The 26,245-nt window shown below is 44.4% G+C and overlaps 1 protein-coding gene across 1 annotated transcript in view; it reads right to left on the reverse strand.

Annotated features, from left to right (window-relative positions):
• Positions 1 to 8,741: 8,741 nt before the first annotated feature.
• Cfdp1 (craniofacial development protein 1) overlaps positions 8,742 to 26,245 on the reverse strand; it is an 85,875-nt gene continuing 68,371 nt past the window's right edge. Inside the window, exons 6-7 of the mRNA XM_027406051.2 lie at positions 17,478 to 17,636; positions 8,742 to 9,056 (exon numbers count right to left, since the gene is read on the reverse strand). Of these exons, the coding sequence (XP_027261852.1) occupies positions 8,966 to 9,056; positions 17,478 to 17,636 (250 nt within the window). The 3' untranslated portion in view covers positions 8,742 to 8,965. The remainder of the gene's footprint in view (positions 9,057 to 17,477; positions 17,637 to 26,245) is intronic.

The raw sequence follows: 26,245 nt of genomic DNA on the forward strand, positions 1-26,245 counted from the left end.
AGATGCCAATACTATCAGAATCATATTTGACTCAGTTTCTGTTTTCACACTGCCTCGTGGGGCCCTGAGCTTTCTACTTATCTGTGTGCTGGAAGGATGCCCTCTGTTTACTGATGGGCTGACTGGAGGGGAGATTAGTGTGAACACCAGAGGCATCCTTGATGACCTCAAGCAAGTTCTTAAAATAACACCCAATGATTGATCAAAGGAATGTCTGTAAGTTTCTAGAAAGCTGAACATTTTCCAGAGTGCTGGTTACTGAGGGCATCCTGCATCTCTGGAGTGACAACTTGAGATGTAAGGAGATAGATAAATAGATTCCTTTCAGGAGGAACCAGAGTGTCAGGACCTTCCTTGCAATAGGAGCTCAGAGAGTGTATAGGTGCTCAGGGGTCCTCTCTGGGCAGAAAGCTGCTCTAGAGAGTGGCTCTTCTTCTAGAATCCAGTGGTGGCCTGAGCCCCACTGTGTGTGTGTGTGTGTGTGTGTGTGTGTGTGTGTGTGTGTGTGTGTGTAAGCAAAATGAGGTTCAGAAAAGCTGAAGCTTTTGGGAGAGGCTATGTCAGATAGGACTCTGCCTGCTCTGGGGTGTGAAATGCCAATGGACCACCTAATCAAGCTGGTGGAGTCCCCATTCTGTTCAGATGTCTTCTACAAAGACACAGACCTGAGTCTATGCTGCAGTCATTGTAGGTCTTACCCAAATTATTGGATGTACACTCAGAGACAGGCGGACAGGTTTCTTTTTTTTTTAATCAGGGGTTAACATAAGCAGTAGGGCCAGGAGGGTTCTCAGAAAGAACTGGGCATTCTATTTCAGATGAGATCAGGCGTGTTCAGGTGCTATGGCATTCTATTTCAAAGCCTTGAAAATACTCACTTTCTCTGACAAAACACCATCTTGTAAAAGTCCTCTAGAAATAGTTAGTGGTAGTGGTAGCCTGGTAGTGGTGGTGCATGCAGCATGAGTTCCAGGACAGGCTCCTACAGAGAAACCCTGTCTCGAAAAACCAAAAAAAAAAAAAAAAAAAACACCCCCCCCCAAAAATGTTTCCTAAATTCCTAAATGGCCAACGGTAGAAGATCAATAAAATAAATTACAGTATGTAGTTCTTAAAGACTAAATCTTCATCACAGGTTTGAGGCCAGCCTGGGCTATACACAGGGAGACCTTGTTTCAAAAAGCCAGAATTGTGGCTGAGTGTGGTGGTGCATGCCTTTGATCCCAGCACTTGGATCACTGTGAGTTCGAGGTCTGCCTGGATTACAGAGCAGAGTTTCAGGACAAACAGGGCTAATCCTGTTTCAGAGGGAAAAAAAGTCAGGGTTGGAGATGTAGCTCAGAGGTTTAGAACGCTTGCTTAGCATGTCTGAGGAGCTAGTATAGATTCCCCAGTATCACATAAAAACAAGATTGTCAAAACCACATACAGAGGTGCAGTCTGACAGAATTTTGCAGTGGCTGCAATGCCCCACACCCCAGAAGCCACTGAGCACGTGCAACCACTGAGCACTTCCAGTCTCTGACTTCAAAAGTGCTTTTGAGGAACTGCATTTTAAGTGTGTGTGTTGAGGACTGACCCTACAGCTTCCTTACAAATAAATGTTAGGCCAATGCTATGCCATTGAAGTACTCCCCCATGCACTTTTTATTTTGAAAATGTAGTACATTAAAATTATAGGCTGGAGGAATAGGGCTTGTTTTGTTTACACAGACTCAAGTATCCCAAGCCAGCTTTAAACTCACTATGTAGCCTTAATTTTTTATTTTTTATTTATTTTTTTATCCAGCATGATTGGAACCTAAAAATCCAGAGGGTATACCCGAATCAGCACCACAATAAGATCCTATCTCTTAACACAGAAAAGAGAGACCTAAATCACAAAACAAAACCCCACCCAGATTATTCAGTGCATCCTTCATTTCATAGATGTAGAAATGGGATCAGGAGAGGCAGAAGGCTGTTCAGAAGAGCTAAGTTTAAATCTAGGTGTCTTTACACATCACAGAGTCCCTCAATATAATGTAGGAGGAGTTAGACAAAAGTGAGGTACATGTAGGTTTTCTCCAAACGAACCGATTCTCTCAATACCAACTGGATATCCAACAGTCTGATTCAATTCTGACATTAACTACCCACACGATAAGGGCTCAGTCCCACAAGCCCTGTCCCAAACGCCAACCACAATGAGATGCCCAGGCTATCCACCCTTTCGCCCATCCGACTACAAATCTGGGGGCACCCATGGCTATTTCCTCATTGTTTGATAATTCTCTAGAACTCGTAAGCTCAGGAAACTTCCCTACTTACAAGCATTTATTATATAGAATGCAAATGAATAGCCCAACAAGAAGTAGGTAAAGGGTTGGAAGATCCTGAGCACAGACCCTCGGGAGTATAGCACCGTCTTGGCATGCGGATTGTCACCAACCTCCAAAGCCTTGTTCAGAGTTTCTTTTTTGTTGTTGTTGTTGTTTTGTTTTCAGGACAGGAGTTCTCTGTGGCTTTGGAGGCTGTCCTGGAACGCGCTCTTGTAGACCAGGCTGGTCTTGAACAGAGATCTGCCTGCCTCTGCCTCCCGAGTGCTGGGATTAAAGGCGTGTGTGCCACCACAGCCCAGCTTGTTCATAGTTTCTAATGTTGACTTCGTTACATTGCTAAGACTGATTAGATCAGTCCTGGCTATAGGTGAGTGAACTTGATCTCAGGTGAGGTTCTTTCTCTTTCCTGGAGATCAAGGAAGGGCTCAAAGTTCTAACCCTCCAATCACATGAGCCCTCATTAGCATACAGAAGAGAGCAAATTCCAAGGTTCCAAGGTTTTCAGGAACTCCTTTTTGTTTTTTGAGACAGGGTTTCTCTGTGTAGTCCTAGCTGTTCTGGAACTTTCTTTGTAGACCAGGCTGGCCTTGAACTCACAGAGATCCACCTGCCTCTGCTGGGATTAAAGATGCATGCTACCACCACCTGGCATCAGGAACTTTTTACAGGAACATAATAGGCAAATATTAGTTTCGTTATTCCACCTGGGGATATTCTTTGCTGGTGCTGTGTGTGTATGCATGTGTGTAAATAATACTTCCATTGGAAATACTAAACAAGTCTGTCCAATGGCCAGTTGTTAGCGCTAGCTCTGGCACACAGAAGACCATGCTGATGTGGGTGGCATAACTTTAATCCCAGCAGGCTGATCTCTGTGAGATTAAAGTTAACTTGGTTTACAGAGTAAGTTCTAGGATAGCCAAGACTGTTACACAGTGAAACTCTGTCTAGAGAAACTAAAACACACACAAAAAAAGGGAAGTTCTCTTGCTTGAATCTCACATTCAAAAATCCCATGATGGACGTAAGAGAATGGAGACCTATTAAGCACAGTAAAATGGGGTAGTCTGAGATGCCATTTTCAGGCATCCAGAGTTTAAAAAAAGTCTTCTAGCTAGGCATGATGACAATACTTGTAACACCTGCATTTGGTAGGTGGATGCCAGTGAATCAGGAACTCAAAGTCATCCTTAATTACACATAAGTTCCAGGCCTTCGGAGTTATAGGAAATTGTACCTCAAAAAATAAAAGCAGGAGCTGTAGCTTAGTTGGTAGTGCTAGCCTGGCATGCGTAAAGCCCTAGGCTTGATCCCCAGCTCCATAATAATGGGCACCGTGGCTTTGTAATTGTAATCCCGGCACTTGAGAGGCAGAACAGAGTTCTGTCATCCTACATAGTTCAAGGCCATCCTACGCTACAGGAGACCCTGTCTCAAACAAAACAAAGTAAAACCCAAACAAACAAAAGCAAAGAACAGAAGTGTCTTCCATTGGTTGGTCAGTGTTTCATAGGGCAAATGTGTTCAGTGGAGGAGAGGAGGGGACACTGTTGAGAGGTCAGCTTCTTGTCCTCTGACATAGGACTAGGGTAAAGGACAGTGACATTCCTACATGCCATTTCAGCCACACTTCCCACTGAAGCCTTGAGTCTTTCCAGTGGCCTAAGGGCATAGGTAGAGTTTGAATATAGACCATTCCAGACATAACTTCTGCTAGAGAATCTGGACACAAGACTGTGATTCATGTTGATATCTGCAAATTGAAAAGTCATTTATCCAAGTCAGGAACCATTTATTTTGCATCTAACAAGTTGGGGCCTGCTTCAGTATCTTCATAAGCTATGGGGTGCTCACGACCTATCACTGTGCATCTGTCAGGGCTGTCAGCGAGTGGAGGCCAGCTCAGCTTCCACAAGTCTGGGAAGGGGCAGATGACCCGGCCCAGTCTCCTCAGCTCCCCCAGCCAACCCTAAACCTGATTTTGTGTGTGTGCACATACTCATGCTGTGTAGGAGACCAGAGGTTGACATCAGGAGTCTTCCTCAGTTTCTCTTCACCTTGAGACAGTCTCACTGAACTTGGACTACTCCCCATGTCCTGTCATGCTTGGGATCACAGATGAGCTATTTTACCTGGCTTTTATATTGGTACTGGAGATCCAAACACAGGTCCTTATGTTTACCCACTAAGCCATCTCCCCAGCCCCTCAGACCTGCTTTTTATATTTATTTTTATTTTGTGTATACAGGTGTTTTGTATGCATGCTATGTGTGTGCACCACGCACAAGGCTAGTGCCTGCAGAGCCCAGGAGGGAGCATAGGATTCTCAGGAACTGGAGCTGCAGGTTAGCTTTCATATGGGTGCTGGAGTTAGCTTTCATGTGGGTGCTGAAATTCTTCTGAAGAGCAGCAAGTGCCGATAAGCCATCTCTCTAGTCCCTCAAATCTGCTTTTAAAAGTAGAATAGGAAGCAACTTGATAGGTCAATTTTCTTTTTGTCTTTCAAGACAGGGTTTCTGTTTAGCCCTCTGTAGACCAGGCTGGCCTTGAACTCAAGAGATCTGCCTGCTCCTGCCTCCCAAATGCTGGATTGAAGGTGTACACTGCCACCCCCGCCCCTGGAGTTTTCCCACTTTGAACCACTCTTCTGAGAATTGCTCCTGGAGTCATTGGGGCAGGGGTTCAGTTGGAATGTCTGCCAGCCTCAATGGGACATAAAGCTTGCTACCTAGAAAGCTCATCACCATGTGACAGACAGGCAAGGATGGAAGTGTTTGAAGTAAATGATTGCTAGAACTTAGTGCTTGGTGTATCTCACTTAGTACAACAATGTAAGGGGGCAGAGCAGAATTAAGACTCATTCTTAGCAACTTTTTGAATATGAGGACTCTAAGCCAGAATGTGGGAAGCAGGGAGGCAACTGCAGTATTTAACTGGAAGATGCTCTCCTTAATTTCTCAGCCTCATCCTCCCCAACTCCCCGGAGCCAGGCAACATCCAGAAGTGAAGAAGGTAGAACTCCTACCGTAGCATAGCAGAGCTCCATGTGAGTGACACCTGGCTAACACCCTTTCAGCCCAGGACAAAGGTGTCTGAGGGATCTCAGTGGCACACTTCTTCAGCAGTCTCAGATGCTGCTCTGGCTGTGGAGGCCCCAGGGCAGTGGCCGTATCATGTGATGCTTGTCACTTGGCCAACTGGCAGTTCTCATGCCAGACAGGACAGACCCTGGCTAAATATTGGCCAGGGCCTCAGTGTGTGTCTTCCTCCTTAGCTCCAACAGTGCACACCCCACTCAAGGTTACTTCTTAATGCATCCCTGTAAGCCTCTAGAGGCATTGTGCAAAATTCTTAATTAGAGCACCGTGTTCCTCAAGAAATAGGTGAGCAGAGCACAGAAAGAGGCTTGTTTTATTATTTGATCTCATACTGCTTTAGGGCAGTCTGGCTGCCCCCCCTCCCCACCTAATTAAGAGGTACCAGATATTCTGGAATTCTGGCACACCCATCTGGGACACAGAGAAGACAAAGGATTGATAGGCCAGGGCAGGGACAGAGAACTAAACTCCTAAGACAGTCTCTGCTCCATAGGATCAGCCAATAGTGAGTGCCCTTACATGCCTCCTTAGTCATGAGGACTATGGTGAGGGCCCAGCAGAGCACTGGGCCACCAGAACTACAAAGGGTGTCAAACTGTCCAGGTCCCCATAAACACTGATTTAGCAATTTTTAGTTCCCGAATAAAGCGCACCATCTCTGTGGGAGTTAGCTTCCACTAAATGTGGAAGCGAGGAGCTGGATAAAATACTTTTCTCACACTTTTGTGAACTGGGTTTGACAGTGTCTGCCATGGTTCAAACTAACTGTTGAAAATGAGGATTTTTTTTTTTTTTTGTGGGGATGGTGGTGGCGGTGGTGGTGGTCAGTGCTGGGGACTGAACCAAGGGTCCACTGAGAAAGGCCAGGCATTTGTCAAGGTAGCTTAATCCTTGAGGCAGGGTATCAGTACGGCTAATAATGTGGCTGAGAAAGCAATTCCCACTAAAAACTCTTGTGGGCTCATACAGGAGTACACACTGACCAAGAGGAAAAGCTCCCAGGCAGCCCATGTCTGCCTCAGGTGTCCCATATGTGCCTTCCTATGTAGTTCTCGGCTTCCACGCTGCAGTCATTGCATTCAGCCCACAGGGCTTGGCCAGGCAGGGAGGAAAAGACCCCTGGCACCTTTGTCTGGTGTCAGAAACAAGAAACAGCCACTTGTTTGGAGAACAACCATGTCCAGGTCAGGTAGCCTGGCTTGCTGGCGGTTCCTGTCCCTGACTCTGACTTCACAGTAAGAAGTGCAGAGTGTTTCCCAAGCTGTTAAAACAGATGCAGATCTTAGTGAGCAGAGAGGACCTCCTTCCTAACAGACAGGCCTGAGAATTGCTGGTATAAGGCAGATCACCCTCTGTGGCTCAACCTGAAGCACTTTAAAATTCTTCCTTATACAGAACACAATTCTGTGTCTCTTGGATAATGTTAACGTTTTCTGTTTGTTTTGTTTTTCAAGACAAGGTTTCTCTGTGTAGCTTTGAAGCCTGTCCTGGGAACTTGCTCTGTAGACCAGGCTGGCCTCGAACTCACAGAGATCTGCCTGCCTCTGCCTCCTGAGTGCTGGGATAAAAGGTGTACATCACCACTGCCCAGCATACACACAAAAAGGTTTTATGAAAAACTGAAATCCATATCCAAGTTCATGATAGCTCAGCAACTACCAACACATGACCATCTGCTTTCGTCTCCTCCCTCCCTACTCGCCTGGACAGCTTTAAAAAACAAAGGCTGGCCATGCTAGGCACACTGGTCAGCTAGTCCCAGCTTCTCCCTCTCAGCCTATCTTTGCAACACAGGTTGGAAATGCTGCATGCACATATTTGCAGTCTCCCTTCAGCCAGAATGGCGTGATAACCCAGGTCTGCTTTGAGGCCACTTTAACTCTTACTGATGCTGAAACACACTGGTACACTCACTTGCATGTGCACAAGTTCCATAGTCAGGCAAGGAGGCATCTCATCAACATGCCTTGTATTAGTAGAGAAGGCTTTTAAACTGTGTGAAATGGGGTGCTGGGGGTACACAGAACTGCAAGAACAGTCAACAGAAGTAGTCACCCCAGTGCAGTGGGTGACATGCCAGACAGCACCACAGGCGAGTTCCCACTCTTGTAGGTCTGGAGATCCTGCCCTAATGGGGTACTAGCTGGTGTAGGTTAAAGACTTCCTCTATCATCCCAAGTCCCAGTAGAGACCATCTGCTCTGATGTCAGCTTAGAATGCTCTCCAGCCACCTGTACAGTCCTTTGCAGATGGATGTAGCTTGTAAACTCCCCTTCTGGGTAATGAGATGCTAGCCATCTGGTGACACTAATTCAGTTTGGTTGCCACAAACACTGCCCACACATCCGAGGACTAGATGGGGAAGCCCACCGTGACCTACTGGTGTTCCTTTTCCTTAGGATGGCATCAGATCACTTCAGCCCTCTCAGACCCTGATGTGATTCACACCATCCAGAAGCCAGAAAACAGACCTGTATCTGAGCAGGAAACAGAATGTAGTCTTTGAAGACCACTTTCTCCCCATTCTAAGCCCCAGGAGCAAGAAAAAGGGATTTAATGCTGTATTAGCATGGGTGGTTTGTTATTTATTCTCTTCTTCCATGCTTCCTAGGCAGGAAGTCTGGGTTTGGAATTTCCCTAAGGAGTAAATTTCTCCTCCACCTTTTTTTTTTTCTTTTTCTCGTGACAGGGTTTCTCTGTGGCTTTGGAAGTTGAGGCTGTCCTGGAACTTGCTCTGTAGACCAGGCAGGCCTCGAACTCACAGAGATCTGCCTGCCTCTGTTTCCCAAGTGCTGGGATTAAAGGCGTGTGCCACTAACGTCCGGCTCCTACCCCCCATTTTTGAGACAAGATTCACTCTATAGCCTAGGCTGACCTGGAACTATATACAGCCCAGGTTGGCCTCAAGTTTGTAGCAATCTTTTCTCAGTCTCCCAAGTGTTAGGACTCGAGGAGTGTGCCAGCACTCCTGGTAAGAATGCCCCTTGATAAATAAAAAAACTAAAGAATTACTGAGGTAGAAAACATATTTGTAGTAGTAGAGGCTTTCTTTCTTTCCTTTCTTTTTTTCTTTCTTTTTAAAGAGAAAACGGGGAGCAGAAAAAAACAAAAACACCACTCAGTATTAATTTATACAAAGGTCCCACCTTACACACAAGGATGTCACACAGAAGCTGAAATCAGTTGAGAACAAATGCCCAGGGACTCAGTACTTGCCAGGGAGCTCCCTTAGGGGTCTCCCACCACCTCAGACAAGTCTGAGATGTGCTAGCTGGGCCAGGGCTGAACGCTGCAGCAGAGCAAAGTGAAGGGGAGAGGCATCTTCACTTTCACCAACCTCACAGAGGGCTTCTCTTTGTTTATTTAAAGACAAATTTTAAAAAGTAAAATGAATGAAACCAGCTGAGATTAAGATACATAAACCAAATTGCAACGTAGAAAAAGGGTCTTGCTGGAAACATGATGAAGAACACTGGAAATAGTTCACAGACACACAGAAGAGCTCACATTGTCAATAGGGTTAAGCTGCTACTAATTCTCAGAGTGTCAAGGTTTCATTTTGCTCAGCCTGAGATCTCGCTCAATTTCAAACTGCCTGTGGTCCACTCGATCCAGAAAAGCTTTCCGTTCAATGTACCTGGAAGAAGACAAAAACAGTGTTAATAGAATCTGGCTGAAAGGCCTCGGCTCCCCTGCACTGTCCCAACCCCAGGGGTAAACCAGGCCACAGTAACGAGCACATGAGCCAGGCTGCTCAGATGACCACCTGGACTCTACCACTAAATTCAAACCACTCTCATTTCACCCACACAGGACAGTTCTGTTCAGACATGACGGAAACTACAATGGAAAAGGATGAGCTAACCATTTTTTATTTGTTTTGACAGGATCTCACTATGCAGACAAGGCTGGCCTTGAACTCAAAGAGATCTGCCTACCTGTCTGTGCCTTCCCAGTGCTGGGATTAAAGGAGTGTGCCACCAAATCGGGAGAACAAACTCCATAAAAGGAAAAAGCAAACACTTAGTGCTATTACAGGACTTTGAGACACGGAAAAATAATGCCATCTTATTGGTTCAAACCCTGTATCGGTAAATATTGGCTGGACAATTTTGTGGTCAAGTTTCAATCTTTCTGAGCCTCACTGTTGTCTACAGCAACAGGATGATGCCATATTTTCTGCTTTGGTGGTATGTTGACTTGGCAAGTAACAGAAAGACACATTCTTTTTAAAAAGATTCATTTTATGCTTGTGTATGTATGTGTTTGTGTGGGGAGGCATGTGTGGAGATCAGAGGACAACTAACTTGCAGGGGTTGCTTCTCTCCTTCCACCATGTGGGTCCTGGGAATTGAACTCAGACTGTCAAGCTTGGCACAGGTACCTGTGACCCACTGACCCATCTCACTGGGCCAAAGCTATGTTTTTGTGTGTCTTAAAACACAAAAAAGTACTCGGGAGGCAGAGGTAGGCGGGTCTCTGTGAGTCCGAGACCAGCCTGGTCTACTAGCTAGTTCCAGGATAGGCTCCAAAGCCACAGAGAAACCCTGCTTTGAAACACCCCCCCCCCCCAAAAAAAAAAAACAGACCAAAAAAACAACAACAAAAAACAAACAAACAGAAACTCCACAAAAAAAGTACACTTGAAAATAGAAGAAATAGGCTAGGAAACCGACCACCAAGGACTGCTGTGAGGGTGAACCCTTAGACAAGGTTTGCAAAGCCATCTAATTTCCTCTGCTGTTTCCCTAGGTATCTTTTCCTTAGTTTGGGGCCAGACTGCTTCTGTGGCATAAAGGAAGAGGTCCTTTCCTGAATTCTTCTATCAACGAGACCAAATACCTCTGCACCCACAGTCACACACAGAGCTTCCCTGGAAGCCTGGAGCTCTGCTCCTGCTCTCAAGCCAAGGTCTCCCTCAGTCTTCTCAGACAGGGTAGGAGGGAGGCCAGCCTACACTGGCAGGCACGCTGGTCAGGAGGGAGCCTGGCTGCTTAATGAGACACAGCTGCATTTTAATGTACCTTTTTCTTGCCATAAAGTGTGCTGCGATTTGCTTGAGGGGAGGAACTCTCTGCTGCTAATTAATCTATTGAGGGAGCAAAATTGCCGTTAAAAATGAGAGACATAATTGAATCTCTGCACTAATTTTTCTTTGTTGCACCGTGGAAAATGTGCATCTGTCACTACAAGGTTATTACATTTATGATGAGAATGTAACCAGGTCCAGGAACCTGTGTTCTTCAATGAGTTCAGGTCTTGTTTTTCTGCCCCTTAGCATCCTGAAGCAAGGCCCATCCCACCTGCTTGCCAGATGAGCCTGTGGCTACTAGTTCTCCAAACACTACCAAGGATTAGTCAGAAAACACAGGTTCTAAGGCCAGAGGGAGCTGAATTCAAATCCTGGCTGTGTGCCTCTGGACAAACCATATAAACTTAGTGAATCTCAGTTTCTTAACATATTAAAAAGGGGAGGAGACCAAAACAAAGATTAGTTACTGCTGAGGCTGAGGTAAGAAGACTGATGTTTTAGAGCAGCCTGGCCAGAGACCACTCTATATTTTTATTTTTTTATTTTTGGAGACAGGATCTCATGCATTTCAGGATGGCTTGCTGTATACAGTCCAGGATGGTCTAAGCTTCTGTCTTACTAGCAGCCAAGATTACAGGTATGAACCACTATGCTTATCTTACGTGATGCTAGGGCTCTTCACATACTAGGCACACTATACCAACTGAACCGTATCCCTGGATCCTGAAACTCTGTCTTAACAAAACAACAAACAACAACAAAACCCAAACCAAGAAAACTTACCTCTCTCCCCAAAGAAAAGCTAGAGATCAACCCTCCTTACTCAGATGAGCTTCTGTGAGTAGTTAGCATGGAGCAAAGCTCAGCAAAGTGGTAGTTAATCATGCCACTATCAGGATCCTGAGGATAGCAGATGGCCCAGTTGGGATATGCTGTCTGAAACTAGTAACTACCACCTTGTCTGGATCAGCAATTAGGCTGTGGTGTCAAAACTGTCACTGAGGCCAGAATAGCTGGAGCACATGGAAAGGCTGTGCTTAGGTTTGATACAGTCCCTTGGGTCAGAGTTGTCAGATTTAGTAAGTGAAAATAAAGGAGACCCAGTTAAATCTGAAATTCAGATTCCCCTACAGAGAGAGCAGTGGCAGATACCATATGCTCTTTCTGATAAAGGCAAAGAATAGACCTGGGTGAGGACACACGCAAACAACTCCCTGCAGCAGTCCAAGTGTGTCACCTACTGCAATCAGTTATCCCCAGCCCCTGCTTATCCTGGATCTGGAGAAGTAGACATGGGAATTTGGGACTTGGTGGCAGGCATGCTAATTGTCCCTTGAAAGAGGGGCAGAAGAGAGGTGAACATGGTGAGAGATGGCCCTGTGTAAGCATCACGTGTGGGGTGTTTGAGGACAGAGCTCTCAATATGCTGGGAGATCAGGAAGGCGGAGAAGGAAGCAACTTTCACGTTGGGATGCTCACTGAGCATGGATAAGGGCTTGTAGGTTCACTTAAGCTCTATGTGTCCAGATGACCTGGAGACTACTGGGAGCAAAGTCCAGAACAGATGTTAAAGGGGCAAGCCGAGGCCAAGGGAAGCCCCAGACAGTAACAAGGGTACATGCACAGATGCAGCCCAGACAAAGGGCATCACGGTAAGTCTGGCTATTTTATTCCCCTGTTCACAGCTGCTAAGAGGATCCTGGTGACAGCTTGGTTTACATCCCGGAGCTGAGCTTGCTGATGAGCAGAGGCCAACATGTGCTGTGGATGAGAATGACTCTGATTATCTTCTATCTGTACTTTTAGGAAAGGCATTGGGTGTTTAATTTTTGGTTTTTTTTTTTGTGTTTGTTTTTTTTCTTCTCTGTAAAACAGGAATAAAAATGTAATGTGCCTCTGTGGATGCAATGAAACTCAAGAAGTGCTTTGTAAGAGGCAGTAGACAGCTATGCGAGCTGTTTGGGGTTTAGGTTCTTGCTTCTCATCAACTTAAAGTCATAATCTGCAAGGCCTCACACCAGAACATTTGGGATGGAGACCAAGACTGGAAATGCTCCTGAAGAATGACTGCCTCAAAGGCCACCAGGGGTTCGCCTACTTCAGTTGGGCTGCAGGGGTTTCCAGGCACTTTAATTGGGACACAGTTCCAGAACAGATCTGCTGGCTGACAAGTGCGATGGGAATTATGGTTCTTACTTGTCTTTGGTCTTGCTGCTTTTCTGGCCTGAAGGAGCCTGGCCTACCAGGAAGCCTAGAGCTGAAGGAAGGGGTGTGTCATCCTTTCCTGCTACTTTGCTCTTTTATGGCCCATTAAGCAGTAGATTCTATTTATTTATTTATTTATTTACTCACTCACTCATTTGCCCCATTCATTCATTCACTCACTCATAAAAGACAGGTTCTCTCCATATAGTCCTGGCTGTCCTGAACTCACTCTGTAGACCAGGTTGGCCTTGAACTCATGGAGTTTTTCCTACCTCTGCCTTCCCTAGTGCTGGCATTAAAGGTGTGGGCCACTATGCCTGGCAAAGCAAGCAGATCTTTATTATCATTAACAAAATATGCTAATAGCATCAAGAACCTAGATGCTTTTTCCAGTTTTTCCTTCCAGAATCAAGATATACCCAGCAGGCTCCGACATCTTTCAACTCAAATTACTTTTCTGCCTCAATTACCTAAAAATTCAGGACACTGGGTAGGAGCACTATCAGGGAAGATGCTGATACTCCTGTTAGAGAACCCAGCCTGGAAGAGGTCAGAGGGTGCTGGCTTACAAAAGCTGTCATGTGGTCATCCTGTGGCTAAAGCCACAGAAGAGGCTTCCTGCACATTGCTAAGGAAAAGGCATGCACAGAGACACAAGGTAAGATGATGCTCTGGGGCTGGCACTGTATATGGTGCAGCACAAATGGCACAGCAATGATAAACACAGCTCTCTCTTGCTGTGAGGGAATACCAACCAAAACCAACTTGGAGAAGTGCAGTTTTATTGGGCTTATAGGTTATAGACCAATTATGGAGGAAAACCACAGCAGGAATCTGGAGGCAGGAACTGAATGAGAGTGCTAGGATTCAAGGTGTACATTATGCCAGGATGGTGGTGTTGAACTTTTTTTGGGGGGGAGGGGAGCAGTGTTTCGAGATAGGGTTTCTCTTGTGTAGCTTTGTAGACCAGGCTGGCCTCAAACTCATAATAGAGTTCCGTCTGCCTCTACCTCCCAAGTGCTGAGAATAAAGGCATGTGCCACCACTGCCCAGCTTGGTGGTGCAAACTTTTAGTCCCAGCATTTGGGAGGCACAGGTAGGCAGATCTCTGAGTTCAAGACTAGCCTGGTCTACAGAGTGAGTTCTAGGACAGCCAAAGCTACAGAGAAACCCTGTCTGGAAAAACAAAAACAAAAAGGTATACATCAACATGCATGGCAAGATTTACTTTAAACCATGGAATCATCTCCAGTTCCACTTTCATTTTTTCTGTATTTCCATTAACCTCTAGTTGTTGCTACTGATATTTTTGATTCTGACATAAATAGAATTCTACTTTGTGTATTCTTTAGTAATTTGCTTCTTTCAAAAGTGATCTACTGGTTTTGCCTGCTTTGATCTTCATTTAAATAGAGTCACAGCCTTTACTTCTTCTGTTGTATTTCCATACTTCTATGATTTATCTACATTCATACCCACTGCTGGACAGTAGCCAACTGTGTAGACAGGTTATGTTTGATTTAACTGTCACACTAGCGACGGACCTTTGGGTTATTTCTTGTTTTTGCATGTTGCTCATATTGTCAGTACATACCTGCATTTCTGCTGGGAATAAAGTTAAGAGTGAACTGCTGAACTACAGAGAATGACTGTAAGAAGCCTGCTCTGAGCAGATCACAGTAAGTGGTCCTTTCCAATTTAACCATTCTACCTTTCAAATGTTTGTTGAATGAAAAGGCTGCCTCCTTTATAACTGGTAATGCTCTTGTCTTAGGGTCTTTGTCTAATATATGCTCAAGCTACATCCAGTCTGACACAGAATTCCTTATGCCACTCAAGGATCAAGATGTCGAACTCTCAGCTCCTTCTCTAGCACCATGTCTGCCTGGATGCTGCCACTGCCACCCACCACCATGATAATGGACTAAACCTCTGACTGTAAGCCAGCCCCAATTAATGTTTTCCTTTATAAGTGTTGCTGTGGTCATGGTGTCTCTTCACAGCATTAAAAACCCTAACTAAGACACACTGCCTCTCAAGTACTGGGATTAAAGGCTAATTTAGGCTAATTAATAACCTGAACAACACATACTTATATAGGTCTTCATGTGATGAGTGGCCATGTCAGAGGAGCAACAGGTAGCAATTAACTTAAGGAGACCGGTCCACCAGAATGCAAATTGCTGATGGGTGAATCTTGGATAGGCAAGGCCACAAGGGCTTTGGCTCTGGAATGTCTCTTGCTACTGCTAGGCCTTTACATGTTCGCAACTGCCATTTTTCTCTGGTATCTGGCATGGTGTGAATGGATGTGGGGAGATCCCCATTGTCTTTAATGTCGTGTGACTACTTCATGGAAATATCCTGTTCTACTGGGCACTTGTACCTGTGAATTATTATGAATATGATTTTTGCATAAGCTATGCTGTTTAAAGTGTTGACCCTGTTTGTGATAAAGCAAGGACTAGAGAGGATAGAAAATAAGAACAAGGAAATGTCACAACCCTAGGACTTGTTTTCCTTGAGGAGCCATATAGACTATGGTTTAGGTTAATGATTAAGGAAAACATTCAAGTTCCAGGAGTTAGCTCAAGTTCTTTTTGATATTAGGAAATGTGTTCACAGGATTTGGTGTGCATCATAGCTAAAACAAAGCTTTAAAACATGACTTAAGGTTAGATTAAGATGTTTTTGTTAATGGTTGAGGTAGAAAATCTTGGGGAACACTTTTACTGGGTGATGTGGTACATGCCTTTAATCCCACCACTTGGGAGGCAGAGGCAGGCAGAGCTCTGTAAGTTCGAGGCCAGCCTGGTCTAAAGAGTAAGTTTCAGGCTCCAAAGTTACAGAGAAACCCTGACTGGGGTGGGGGAACACTTTCAATAGTTGAGTGAAGGACTCACTGAGGCCAGGAAACAGAAACGACAGCCTGGCTATTGCTGTCTGACATACCTTTCTTGCTAGGATGGGTTGATGAAGAAAGGTGATGATTTATTCCTTATACTCATTTCTGCCCTCAGCTTTCTGATATATATCTACTGATAGAATGGGCATGTACCCTGAGAATTTAAAGTAGAACTGAGTAATTGTTTTTCATATATAGAAGTTTAGATTTATGATTCTTTTAAGATTTTTTTCATAAGATTACCTTTTGAGGTAAATAATAAAGTGATTGATCATTTCTTTGTAACCACAAAATGCAGCCAGCCAGTAAAAGAACTGGCTGAGAAAAATACCTTGCTTGCTTACACGCTGTTAATCTATAACAAGTTGCTTAGACATGAATATATGTGAATTCTTGGGGACAATTTTTCACCTGTAATACATAAAATGTTAGTCATGTAAGGGAAATGGGAAACATACTGTTTTTTTTTTTTTTTTTTTTTTTACTTGTATTCATTGTAATCATTCACTTAAAAAAATAGAATGTAATCACATTGTAATTTTTTTTTTTTCAAGACAGGGTTTCTCTGTATAGCGTTGGAGTCTGTTCTGGAACTTGTTCTGTAGACCAGGCTGGCCTCAAACTCAAAGAGATCCGCCTGCCTCTGCCTCCTGAGTATTAATTAGGATTAAAGGTGTGCACCACCACTGCCCAGCTAGAAGAATATTTTTTGTTTGTTTAGTCCCTCTCCCGAAGCTGAGGACTGAACCCAGGGCCTTGCACTTGCTAGGCAAGCACTCTATCACTGAGCTAAATCCCCAACCCTTCATACTGTAATTATTATACTGCTTGAAAGATTCTGCTGGGGTAAATACGCTGTAAGGGAAAAAATAAAAGCACAGAAGGGACACATTTGGTAAGAAAAGAAATAAAGAGATGAGAGAGAGAGATATAAAAAGATCCTGAAGGTGTGTGCCCACCACCCCCCCTTTTTTTTGCCAGCCCCAAATAGTTAAGTTTTATTCTGCTCACTGGCCCCAGAGGATTAAGTTTTACTGCCTCAGATAGAAAAGTCAAATTGAGTGATTATTCTGATGACTCCATAGCTCCCCCTCAGTTCCTGAGCTGTTGAAGGCTGCTTTATACATGTTATAGCCCCTGTAAGTAATATATCCATTCTGCTTTATCTCAGGATCTGCACAACCAGAACGAAGGTATAAGATTATCCCGATTTTACTGGCAAAGGGGCTGAGATAACTGCTATGTTGAGCGAGAAGCTCTTACTGGTGAGGGGCAGGGTGGATGAGAAGCCCAGACTGTATAAATGGCCACTCAACACTTCCAGAGTGAGGAATGCTGATCTGAAGCTATGGACCTTTGTTCTTCAAGTTTCTTTTGCACTTCCTAGGCAGTTAAGGAGCACCATTTCTTTCTACTTACTAAAACACACACACAAAAGCTGGGGGTGGTGGCTCCTGCCTGTGATCCCAAACTTGGAGCACTGAGGCAGAAGGATTGCCATGATTGTGAGGCTAAATAAACACTAACAAGCAAAAGGTCATCTTTTGTTTATGGATAACCTCTTTATATTCCAGAATGAACATGAAATGGCATAGCAATGGCCTTGCATGTATCATACAGGCTGCAGCAAATGGTCAGACCAGGCGACTTAAGAGTTCACTGAGCTGTAACTCAGCAAACTCAGACCCAGGGAACATGGCTGCTCACCCCCCACCCCCCAATCTCCCATCTTCACCCAGCAGTTTCTCACAGATGGGATCTGCCTCATCTTGAAGATGTTATGAAGAGAGCTTCACTAGTAACCAAAACACTTCAATTTCATTTCAAAGTGAAAAGCTCCTGCTTGCTAAACAGGATGGTTTGAAACAAAACATTACAGAGTTCTGAGGCTACAGAGGAACAGAACCACTGCTTACCCTTCTTTTCCTCGGTTATGGATAGCCAGTTCTTCACCAATCCCTTCTTCCTCCTTGAAGCTCTCCCAGTCCAATTTGGACTTCTCAAGGGTGCTCATTTTCTGTTTTTTGGCTCCAATTTTCCCCAAAAGGCTGCTCATGCCACTTGATCTTTTTATGCTAGGAAAAGAAAAAATGAATATAAGAACTCTGGTCTCTGAATTAACAGTGTTTTGTTTTGTGGACACAGGGTTCCCTGGATTGGAGTCATGCTTGTACCAGGGTATTTTCTTTTCTAGGTGGAACCTGTAGGCAGGGCAGAATCCTAATATGCCTTTCCTGCCTAACACACATGACTGCTCAGCTACACGGCTGACAGGAAGTCCTCCGCCCTTCAGACCTCTGTGTGCATGGCAGGTCTCTGCTTGCAGGGAGGGAGGAGAATGGTGGGGTTCAGGCAAGGCTTCAGAGTCACATGCATAGGTCCAGATCCCAGCTCTGCCCCAGTGACTCAAGGCTAGATGTTCAAGTACATGTATCTTGGTTTCCTAGTCCACACCGAATGCTTACTCACGGATGGTGGGGAATTGTCCATGTAAAGGGCCAAACAGCATCCGGCATAGGGGTCAAGGTGCAGTTAACTGTTGGCCACTGTGAATCACTGATCACTGTCTTCATTTGTGCTTTGAAGCCCCAGGGGACTATTCCACAGAATAAAAACAAGTTCCCAGTACATTCGTCGAGTAAGAAGTCACAGCACTGTAAAAGGGCCTTTTAAAGGCAATTGCCTTTCAACTTCTGTAAACTGGGCCTGGTTTTTCCCAGGAGGCGGAGAACATCCCAAAGCCGAGAATGTACAGCCTGTGCTCTACTTGCTGGTGATGCGATCTATCATCGGCTGTGGGAGAAACCCCAAATGCCAAATTCAAGTCTCAGCAGGTCGAATTTTTCTAGTTAATGTTACATGAATGAGATAAGGCAAACAGAAGGCAGCTAGAGTTCATAAGAAGGTGATATGAAGGGAAGAAACTATAGAAAGAACATGGGTTTAAAAAATATTTTTTTTTTTGTGGGTGGGGGCAGGGGTGTGCAGATGAAAGGACAACTTTGTGGTGTTGGTTTTCTCCCTTCACCTTTATCTGGGCATCGATGCCAGGCTTGTAGGCTTGGGTTGGTAGGTGCCAAGGGCCTTTACCCACCAAGCCATCTTGTCAGTCTGCTTTTGGTGTTATGAAGCTAAAATGAATTGTCTGCTGGAAGAAATTGGAGGTTATTTTCTGCTTCACTGATATAGTCAAGACTTGATATACGCAAGCAGCGCTTGTTGGCACTGCAACACTTACTGTTCCGGTGCTCTCTTAGCTTCCTTGCATCTTACTTGCATTTGGCCTTCTGTGATCATACTAAAAGGCATACCATCCTAGTTAAGGAAACAGATACTCTATGTGTCTACTTTGCTCATAGCAGGGATTTTGATTCATTGCTCTCTATAGGAAGAAAACCGCTGTGCTCATCTCAGTGATGCCCTGGGCTACTGTCTGTTTACAAGAGATCTGGAAAGGAACTGAGGAAGAGGCCCCTAATGAAGAGGTTGGCAAAACTTGTAGATGGGGTTGTGAGGAGGTTCAAGACTTTTAATGCCAATTCCAATAACCAGGCATCCACAGAATTTTTGTTTTGAAAAGGGATTTAAAGTCATCTTTTCATCCATCAATTATAGTCAATCTACAGAGATAGTAGCTCCACTGGGCTTGGAATTAGCAACACAAAAAGCTGCAAGGTCTGATCTTTGGCTAAGAGGAGAAAAGAAATCTAATAAAAAGGGTATCAAATAGGCAAACTGTGACTCTGAGTAGTGAGTCGCTGTGGGGCTGTTTAATTGAACCTTATTTCATACATTCGCCAAACAAACTCCACTTTCAGGGGGATGAAACCTGCTACAGGCCACAGTGGTGACCTGGGACCAGTTCAGTGCTCCTCACACCAGCTGCTGTCTTCTTCCTGTGTTGGTCCCATAGTCTCAGACACAAATCCTGTAGCTGCTTGCACTTTCAACTATGGCTAAGTTGGGGACAGGAAGAAATGGCCACTATCCCTGTTGTCCTGGAGCTCACTGTGTAGGATCCATGCCTTACTCATTCTTTTTTCCTTTTTGAGACAGGGTCTTGCTATATAGCCCAGCTGGCCCGGAACTTGGTATGTACACATAGCTGACCTAGAACCCAAGAGATCTACCTGCCAGCACTAGGATTAAAGACATGAACCACCACACTCTGCTGTCTTACTCACTCGGTCTCACCCACAGTGAAGCAAAAAGCTTACTCATGGCATAAGGTTTTTAGACTTTTAATTGACCAAGTCCCTGACTTGACAGCACAGTTACCCAAAAGTTAACTCTTACTCACAGTTACTCAAAGAAAAAAAATTTCCCCTTGTAACAAAAAGACTCAACACTACGCTTGAACTGACAGATCAGAAAAATCAATTCCAAAAAGTGAGCCAGCAAGCACAGGACATGGCTGGGAGCACTCCTCAGAACATCACTATACAGAGTTGGGCTCAAGTCTACACCTCTCACAAAAAAATTGGCAAAGCCACTAACATGCAAATCACCTGCAGCAAGATTCTTTGGCAGAGATTTGTGCTTTCCTTAGTGTCTGTCATCTGTTTACATGGGAGAGGCACACACATGAACTACTTCCCAGGGTCTGCTGTAGGCCTGGCACCTTGTACGAATGTGAAGAAAGTTTGATCTGAGAATTCCCTGTTGTGGGCTTGGAGCTGCTGTTCCTTTGGGTTTTCCCTAGATTAGTTGAAATCTGTAAGAATGAAAAGTGCCATCCAAATGCCTAGCTGATTTCACTACCTACTTGTTAACTAATCTCCCCAGAGCCCAGGATCAGAGCAGAGCTCTTGTCCAGGGAGTCTCTCTAGACCTGCCCATCTCAACACTGAACTGGAAGAACTCATATAGAGAAGTCCTAATGACCTTAAGTATTTCATGGGTTCAGAACAACCAGAACTCTTTATGTTACCAAACTGATACAAGACCAGGAAAAACTGTGGCACCTTGCAGACAAGAGGTAGAAATGAAAGCTGGCCAACAACTGCAGTTTCACAGCTTTCACACTGACACATGGCTCTTCAGATTGCCTGCTCCTGTGCCCATCCAATAAGAAGGACATTTGTTAGTGTGGTTTGATTCCCTTAGAGGGGCTTGCAATGTACTAGGCTAGCTTCAGATTTTTAAAATATGTGACTAAAAGACACCTGATTATTCTGATGGCAAAAGTCTCTTCAAAAACAAGGCTATGAGCCCCTCTCCATGTGTTAAGCATGAAGATCTGATCTGTCCTGCTGTGGCAATCTCAGAGGACAATGCAATTCTAGATGACTGTGGTTCAGTTTGAATGAAGAGCTCCTCCTGGGTAAGAGTCATCCATTTCCGCCAGTAAGACACCAACGTCCTCCCCAAAGCAACAGAAGTACCTTAGCCACAGTTTCTGGTTTCTGCTGTAATCGGGTCATTAATTTGGAGACAGTTAACTGGAGCTAGGTGTTCTCAAGTGACACCAACATGACTGACCTGCTGGACTCATACTCCAAGAGACAGTTAATGCCCCTTCCCTTTGTGAAGTATAGTCCTCTGCTGACCTTCAGTTCTGAGATAGTTGGGTTGTGTCCATACAAAGAGTATTATTTGTGCTTAATAATTTGCCTAGTTGAGATCTTTTGGAGGGAGTCGAGGTTTGACCAAGTGCCGGGGAGTCTGGGCCCCCCTTTACTTCTTTCTTGGTACACACAGCATGTGTCATGCTTGGTTCACATAATTAATATAAATGGATAAGCCAGGTGTACACCAAGGTAGAAGATTGGAAGCATGATGCCAGTGTGGCTACACAGTGAGATTCTTTTCCTCAAAAACAAACAAACTAAATCCACAAAACCAAACCAAACAAACAAACAAACAAACAACAAAACAGAAGAAACAAAACCAAAAAAATGCAAATGAATATGTATTCCCAGTCAAGAATGTGAGCTTTATGGCCTGGTACTTCAAGTGCACTCTGTTCCTGCTTCTGAGCAAGTTTATGAAGAACATGCCCCAGTTCTTCAGAAAATAAGACTCCACTAAGTTAGTTTTTCTCTATATAAACTATAGAAAATAGATGTCAATTTTAGGTTCAAAGCTGAGTTGCTGAATCTGCCCCTAAGCAAACCCTAACTCGAATAAGACATGTTCTAGTTAAATGACTGATGAGACCGAGAACAGTGGTACATACCCATGATCCTAGCAGGAGTCAGATGTTCAAGGTCACCCTTCCCTAAAGGATGAGTTCCAAGACAGCCTAGGATACACAAGGCCTTGTCTAAAGGTATGGGGGGATGAGGGAGGGAGGGAATCCCTAAATACATGCACAACATTGATGAACTAAATCAACACTATACTAAGTGAAAAAAGAAAGTCACAAGAGACTGCAGATCCACGATTCCATCTATATGAAATGTCCAGAACTGGCAAATCTATGCAGACTAGAAGTGTTAATAGAACAAGAATCTCCACAATAGATGGGGGACTGAAGGGGCTGAAGAGCTGAGTCAATGGCAGCTGTTATGCTTGGGATATGAATTATACCCTCCCAGCCCTTGCTCAGATGGTGCTATTGGCAGCATTCTAATTAATGGATAAATCTATTCATAGCTGAATGAGATGCTAGGAAGTGGAGCCCAGTTAGAGGAAGAGGGTCACTGGAGGCATACTCCTCATTTATTTTAAAAACTTGACACAGACTTACTGTGTAGCTCAGCCTAGACTCATTCATGTTCTTCCTGCTCAGCCTCCTGAGTGCTGGAATTACAGGGGCACACCACCACACCCAGTTTCAGGCATGCCTTTTTTGTTTGTTTGTTTTTTCAAGACAGGGTTTCTCTATGGCTTTGGAGCTTGTCCTGGAACTAGCTCTTAAAGACCAGGCTGGTCTCGAACTCACAGAGATCTGCCTGCCTCGGCCTCCTGAATGCTGAGATTAAAGGCGTGCGAAACCACTACCCAGCCAGGAATGCCTTTTAAGGGTGTATTTTTGCCCTGGACCCTTCCTTTTCTGCTCTCTGCTTTCTGGCTACTAAGGTGAACAATTTGTTCCACCCTGCCTTTCTGCCAGTGTGCTGGCTAGTACATCAACCTGACACAAGTTAGAGTCATTTTGCAAGAGTGAACCTCCACTAGAAAATGCCCCCACCAAATTGGTGGGTAGACAAACCTGTGGTACATTTTCTTGATTGATGGTTGATGAGGGAGGGCTCTCATTGTGGCAAGTGCCACTCCTGGGCTGGTGGTCCTGGATGATGTAACAAAGCAGGCTGAGCAAGCCACGAGGGGCAAGCCAGTAAGCAGCGTATTTCTGACTTCTGCTCCAGTTCCCACCTCTAGCTTCTGTGCCCTGACTTTCTCCCTTAACTCCCTTTGATGATGGTCTGAGATGTGGATGTGTAAGTGAAATAAACTCTTTCCTCTCCTAGCTGCTTTTGGTCAGGTGTTTTATCACAGAGACAGAAAACTAAGGTAGCCAGTGTCACAGATCTGAAAGTAATGGGGCCAGCTGACTACAGACTGAACTTCTGAAACCACGATGGAAAACTCACTATTCCAAAATTAAATAAAGGACCAGTGAGACGATTTGGAGGTAAAGGAGTTTGATGACCTGAGTTTGACCTCTGAACCTTGACAGTGGAAGAAGAACCTTGACTCCTGCAAGATGTTGTTTACCACACCTGAGCACACATACAAAATAAATAAATGTAAAAGTTTTTTAGTTAATAAACTTTTCCTTTTTAAGCTCTTTTTCTCAGGTATGCCACAGCAATGGATGCTAACTAAGCAGGAGAAGGGTGCAGGATTCCTTTTAGGAATAATGGAAGTTCCCCTGGAGTGTTCAGTGAGAGCTGCTGGAAGACATGGCTCATTTTCCAGATGCTGGTTCTAAAACTAGGTAGACAAATAGATGCACACAGCCTGACATATGCTAGAAGCCAGCTAACTCCACTCTCAACAGGGAAATTCTACCTCAATAAAGCTATTTTGGAAAAAATGTACACCTTTTCTCTAAGCACTGTATTTATATACCTAATTCATTTTTTATTATTCAAAAAACACTAATTTTTTTTCTTTTCTTTCTTTTTTTCTCTCCTTCCTTCCTTCCTTTCTTTTTTGAGACAAGGTGTCTCTCATTTAGCCCTGGTTGTCTTAGAACTAGCTCTGTAGACCAGGCTGGCTACAAACTCAGAGAGATCTCAGGCAGCTGGCTACAAACTCAGAGAGGCAGATCACTCTGCCTCTGGAGTACTGGGATTAAGGGCATGCACCACCACTGCCCAGCCCAAGGAACTATTTTTAAAGTAAAAATGTTACTTAGATTCACAAAAGCACCTTAAAATTGAGCTATCAGTGGGCAATCAGAAGGCTTTCAGACCAGGCATGGAGGCTCACACCTTTGACCTTAGTACTCAGAAGGCAGAGGCAAGTAGGTCTCTACATGAGTTTGAGGCTAGCCTGATCTACATTGTGAGTTCTCGTTCAGCTAAGGTTACATAGTGAGATCCTGTCTCAGAAAAATCAACTAGCCAACCAACCAACCAACCAACCAAAAGGCTTTCTGGCACACCATTTATAATGATGATGTCAGAAATGGGTACCAGTCTACAATCATACTTCCCTGACCTCCTCTGATCTTAGATGCTAAGCAGGGTTTGGGCTTGGAAGGAAGAAATGGGAGCAATGTTAGTCAGTGGTTTTTGGTTGTTGCCTTCCACCCCCACTCCCCTCCTTGTTTTTATAACAATATAATGACAATTTGAAAAAGCCATGGGAAATCAGTTTAAGATTTCAACTTTCCAGTTTGAAAGTCACAGTGAAAGACACAGCATTGTCATTATCTGAATAAACCTCACTTAGATTCACCAATTAACTTTTTGCCATATACCACCCCCTCCATGTACATTTACTTCTGAAGACAGTATGGAGCTATTTTAAAGTGATTTGTAGACATCATACCATGACACCTCCAATACTTCAGCTTGGGTCTCCTAAGAAACTCTCTTATATAAACTCAACACCTCATAATATACCTAAGAAATTTAATGCTGATATAACCTCTAACAAGGCTACCTTTAAATTTTATCAGTTAACAGTTCAAAATGGCCTTCAATTATTCTTCTTATTCTCCCCAGCACAGCACATTTCGAAGTGTCTAGTCTCCTTTTAAACTTTCATCTTGAGCAGTCTTCTGCCTCTGGCATTGGTGTCATTATTAATTTTTAAAAGTCTACTCTGGTTGTCTCATAGATTGTTGCTCACTGGATTTATCTGTCTCTTGTGGACAGATTCAGGTTAAGCATTTCTGCTGAGCATTCTACCTTGACAAGACTTAGATGGATTTGCTGTACCATCAATGGCACAGTGTGAGGTTAGCACATACTGAATGTTGGTTTCCGGTGGCAGTAGCCTGCCTTGGCGGCTGAGGCAGTTATGTCATCACCAGTCACCTTTCCACAGTCAGCTATGAGACATGTGCACCCCTTAAAAGTGTCCACCAGGCACAGCTCGCTCCCTCCCTCCCTCCCTCCTCCTCCTCCCTCCTCCCTCCCTCTCTCTCTTTCTCTCTCTCTGGTTTTTCGAGACAGGGTTTCTCTATGTAGCTTTGGAGCCTATCCTGGCACTTGCTCTCGAGACCAGGCTGCCTCTGCCTCCCGAGTGCTGGGATTAAAGGCATGCCAACGCCCGGCAACAGCTCCCTCTCTTGCTTCTCTTGCTCCTCTTCCCTGTTCTCTCTCTCATGTCCCCACTCCAAGATGGCCTTTCACTCTCCCTCAATAAACCTCTTTTACTAAGTTGTGCATGAAGTGTTTGGTTAATGGTACCCACTTCACCCTCTTTTTGTAAAGCATTACACTGAAGACATTAAGTATTGTTCCTGTGGTAAGGGGATGACTGTAGGTGCACTTCCTCCCTCTAATTAACTTGTACCATGGAGGGTTATGTTCTTCGAAGTCTGGGAAGTTTTGGTTGCTTATTTCTAGTACTTCATTTTGTAATACCCAGCCACGTCTATACAGACTCAGGTCAATGAACAGAAGGACAAACACACAGAAGATCCCCAGAGGATAATAAGCTCTGGCATGAGAAAGTCTTAAACTCAAGAGAACAGTACTAAAGAATTGGTGAAGGACTACGGGATTACTAGCAGGGCCCTACTTTGAACAGTTTAGCATAAGGATGGGGCCTCTCAGAATAACAAAAGTGAAATGTAACTAGATGTATAAACCATGAGGGGTAATGACGGGAAGTTGGTGGCAAGGCAGAGCCTCTGACTCCTGAATTTCCCTTGTCTAGTCCCACTCCAATGTAGTTTCACTTATTCCCAGGGAAAGAGGTAATTCCACAGCCCTTCCTGACTCTGCTCCAGCAGTTTCCTTCCTGGAACCATTCCCAGGGTGGGGGCAGGGAGACCTCATGGCAAACGGGGAAAGGCATGCCACTATTTCCTGGCATTAAGAAAGGAAGGCAGTAGCAAGCTCTTTGAGAGGAAATATTCAGTTTAGTGGAAGAGAATTATGCACAGAGAGGGGATGTTTTATCCCTGAGGTACAAACTGCTGTTGCTTTCATTTGTATCATCAGATTAAGCCGGGGACAATGATTTATTAACCAATACAACAGACCATTTACACTTCAGATGGAATTAAAAAAAAATTAAACACAGCTGCTAATAAAGACCATGATGACATTTTTCT

This window comes from Cricetulus griseus, chromosome 3 (assembly GCF_003668045.3).
Source record: "Cricetulus griseus strain 17A/GY chromosome 3, alternate assembly CriGri-PICRH-1.0, whole genome shotgun sequence".
Taxonomy (NCBI): Eukaryota; Metazoa; Chordata; class Mammalia; order Rodentia; family Cricetidae; genus Cricetulus; species Cricetulus griseus.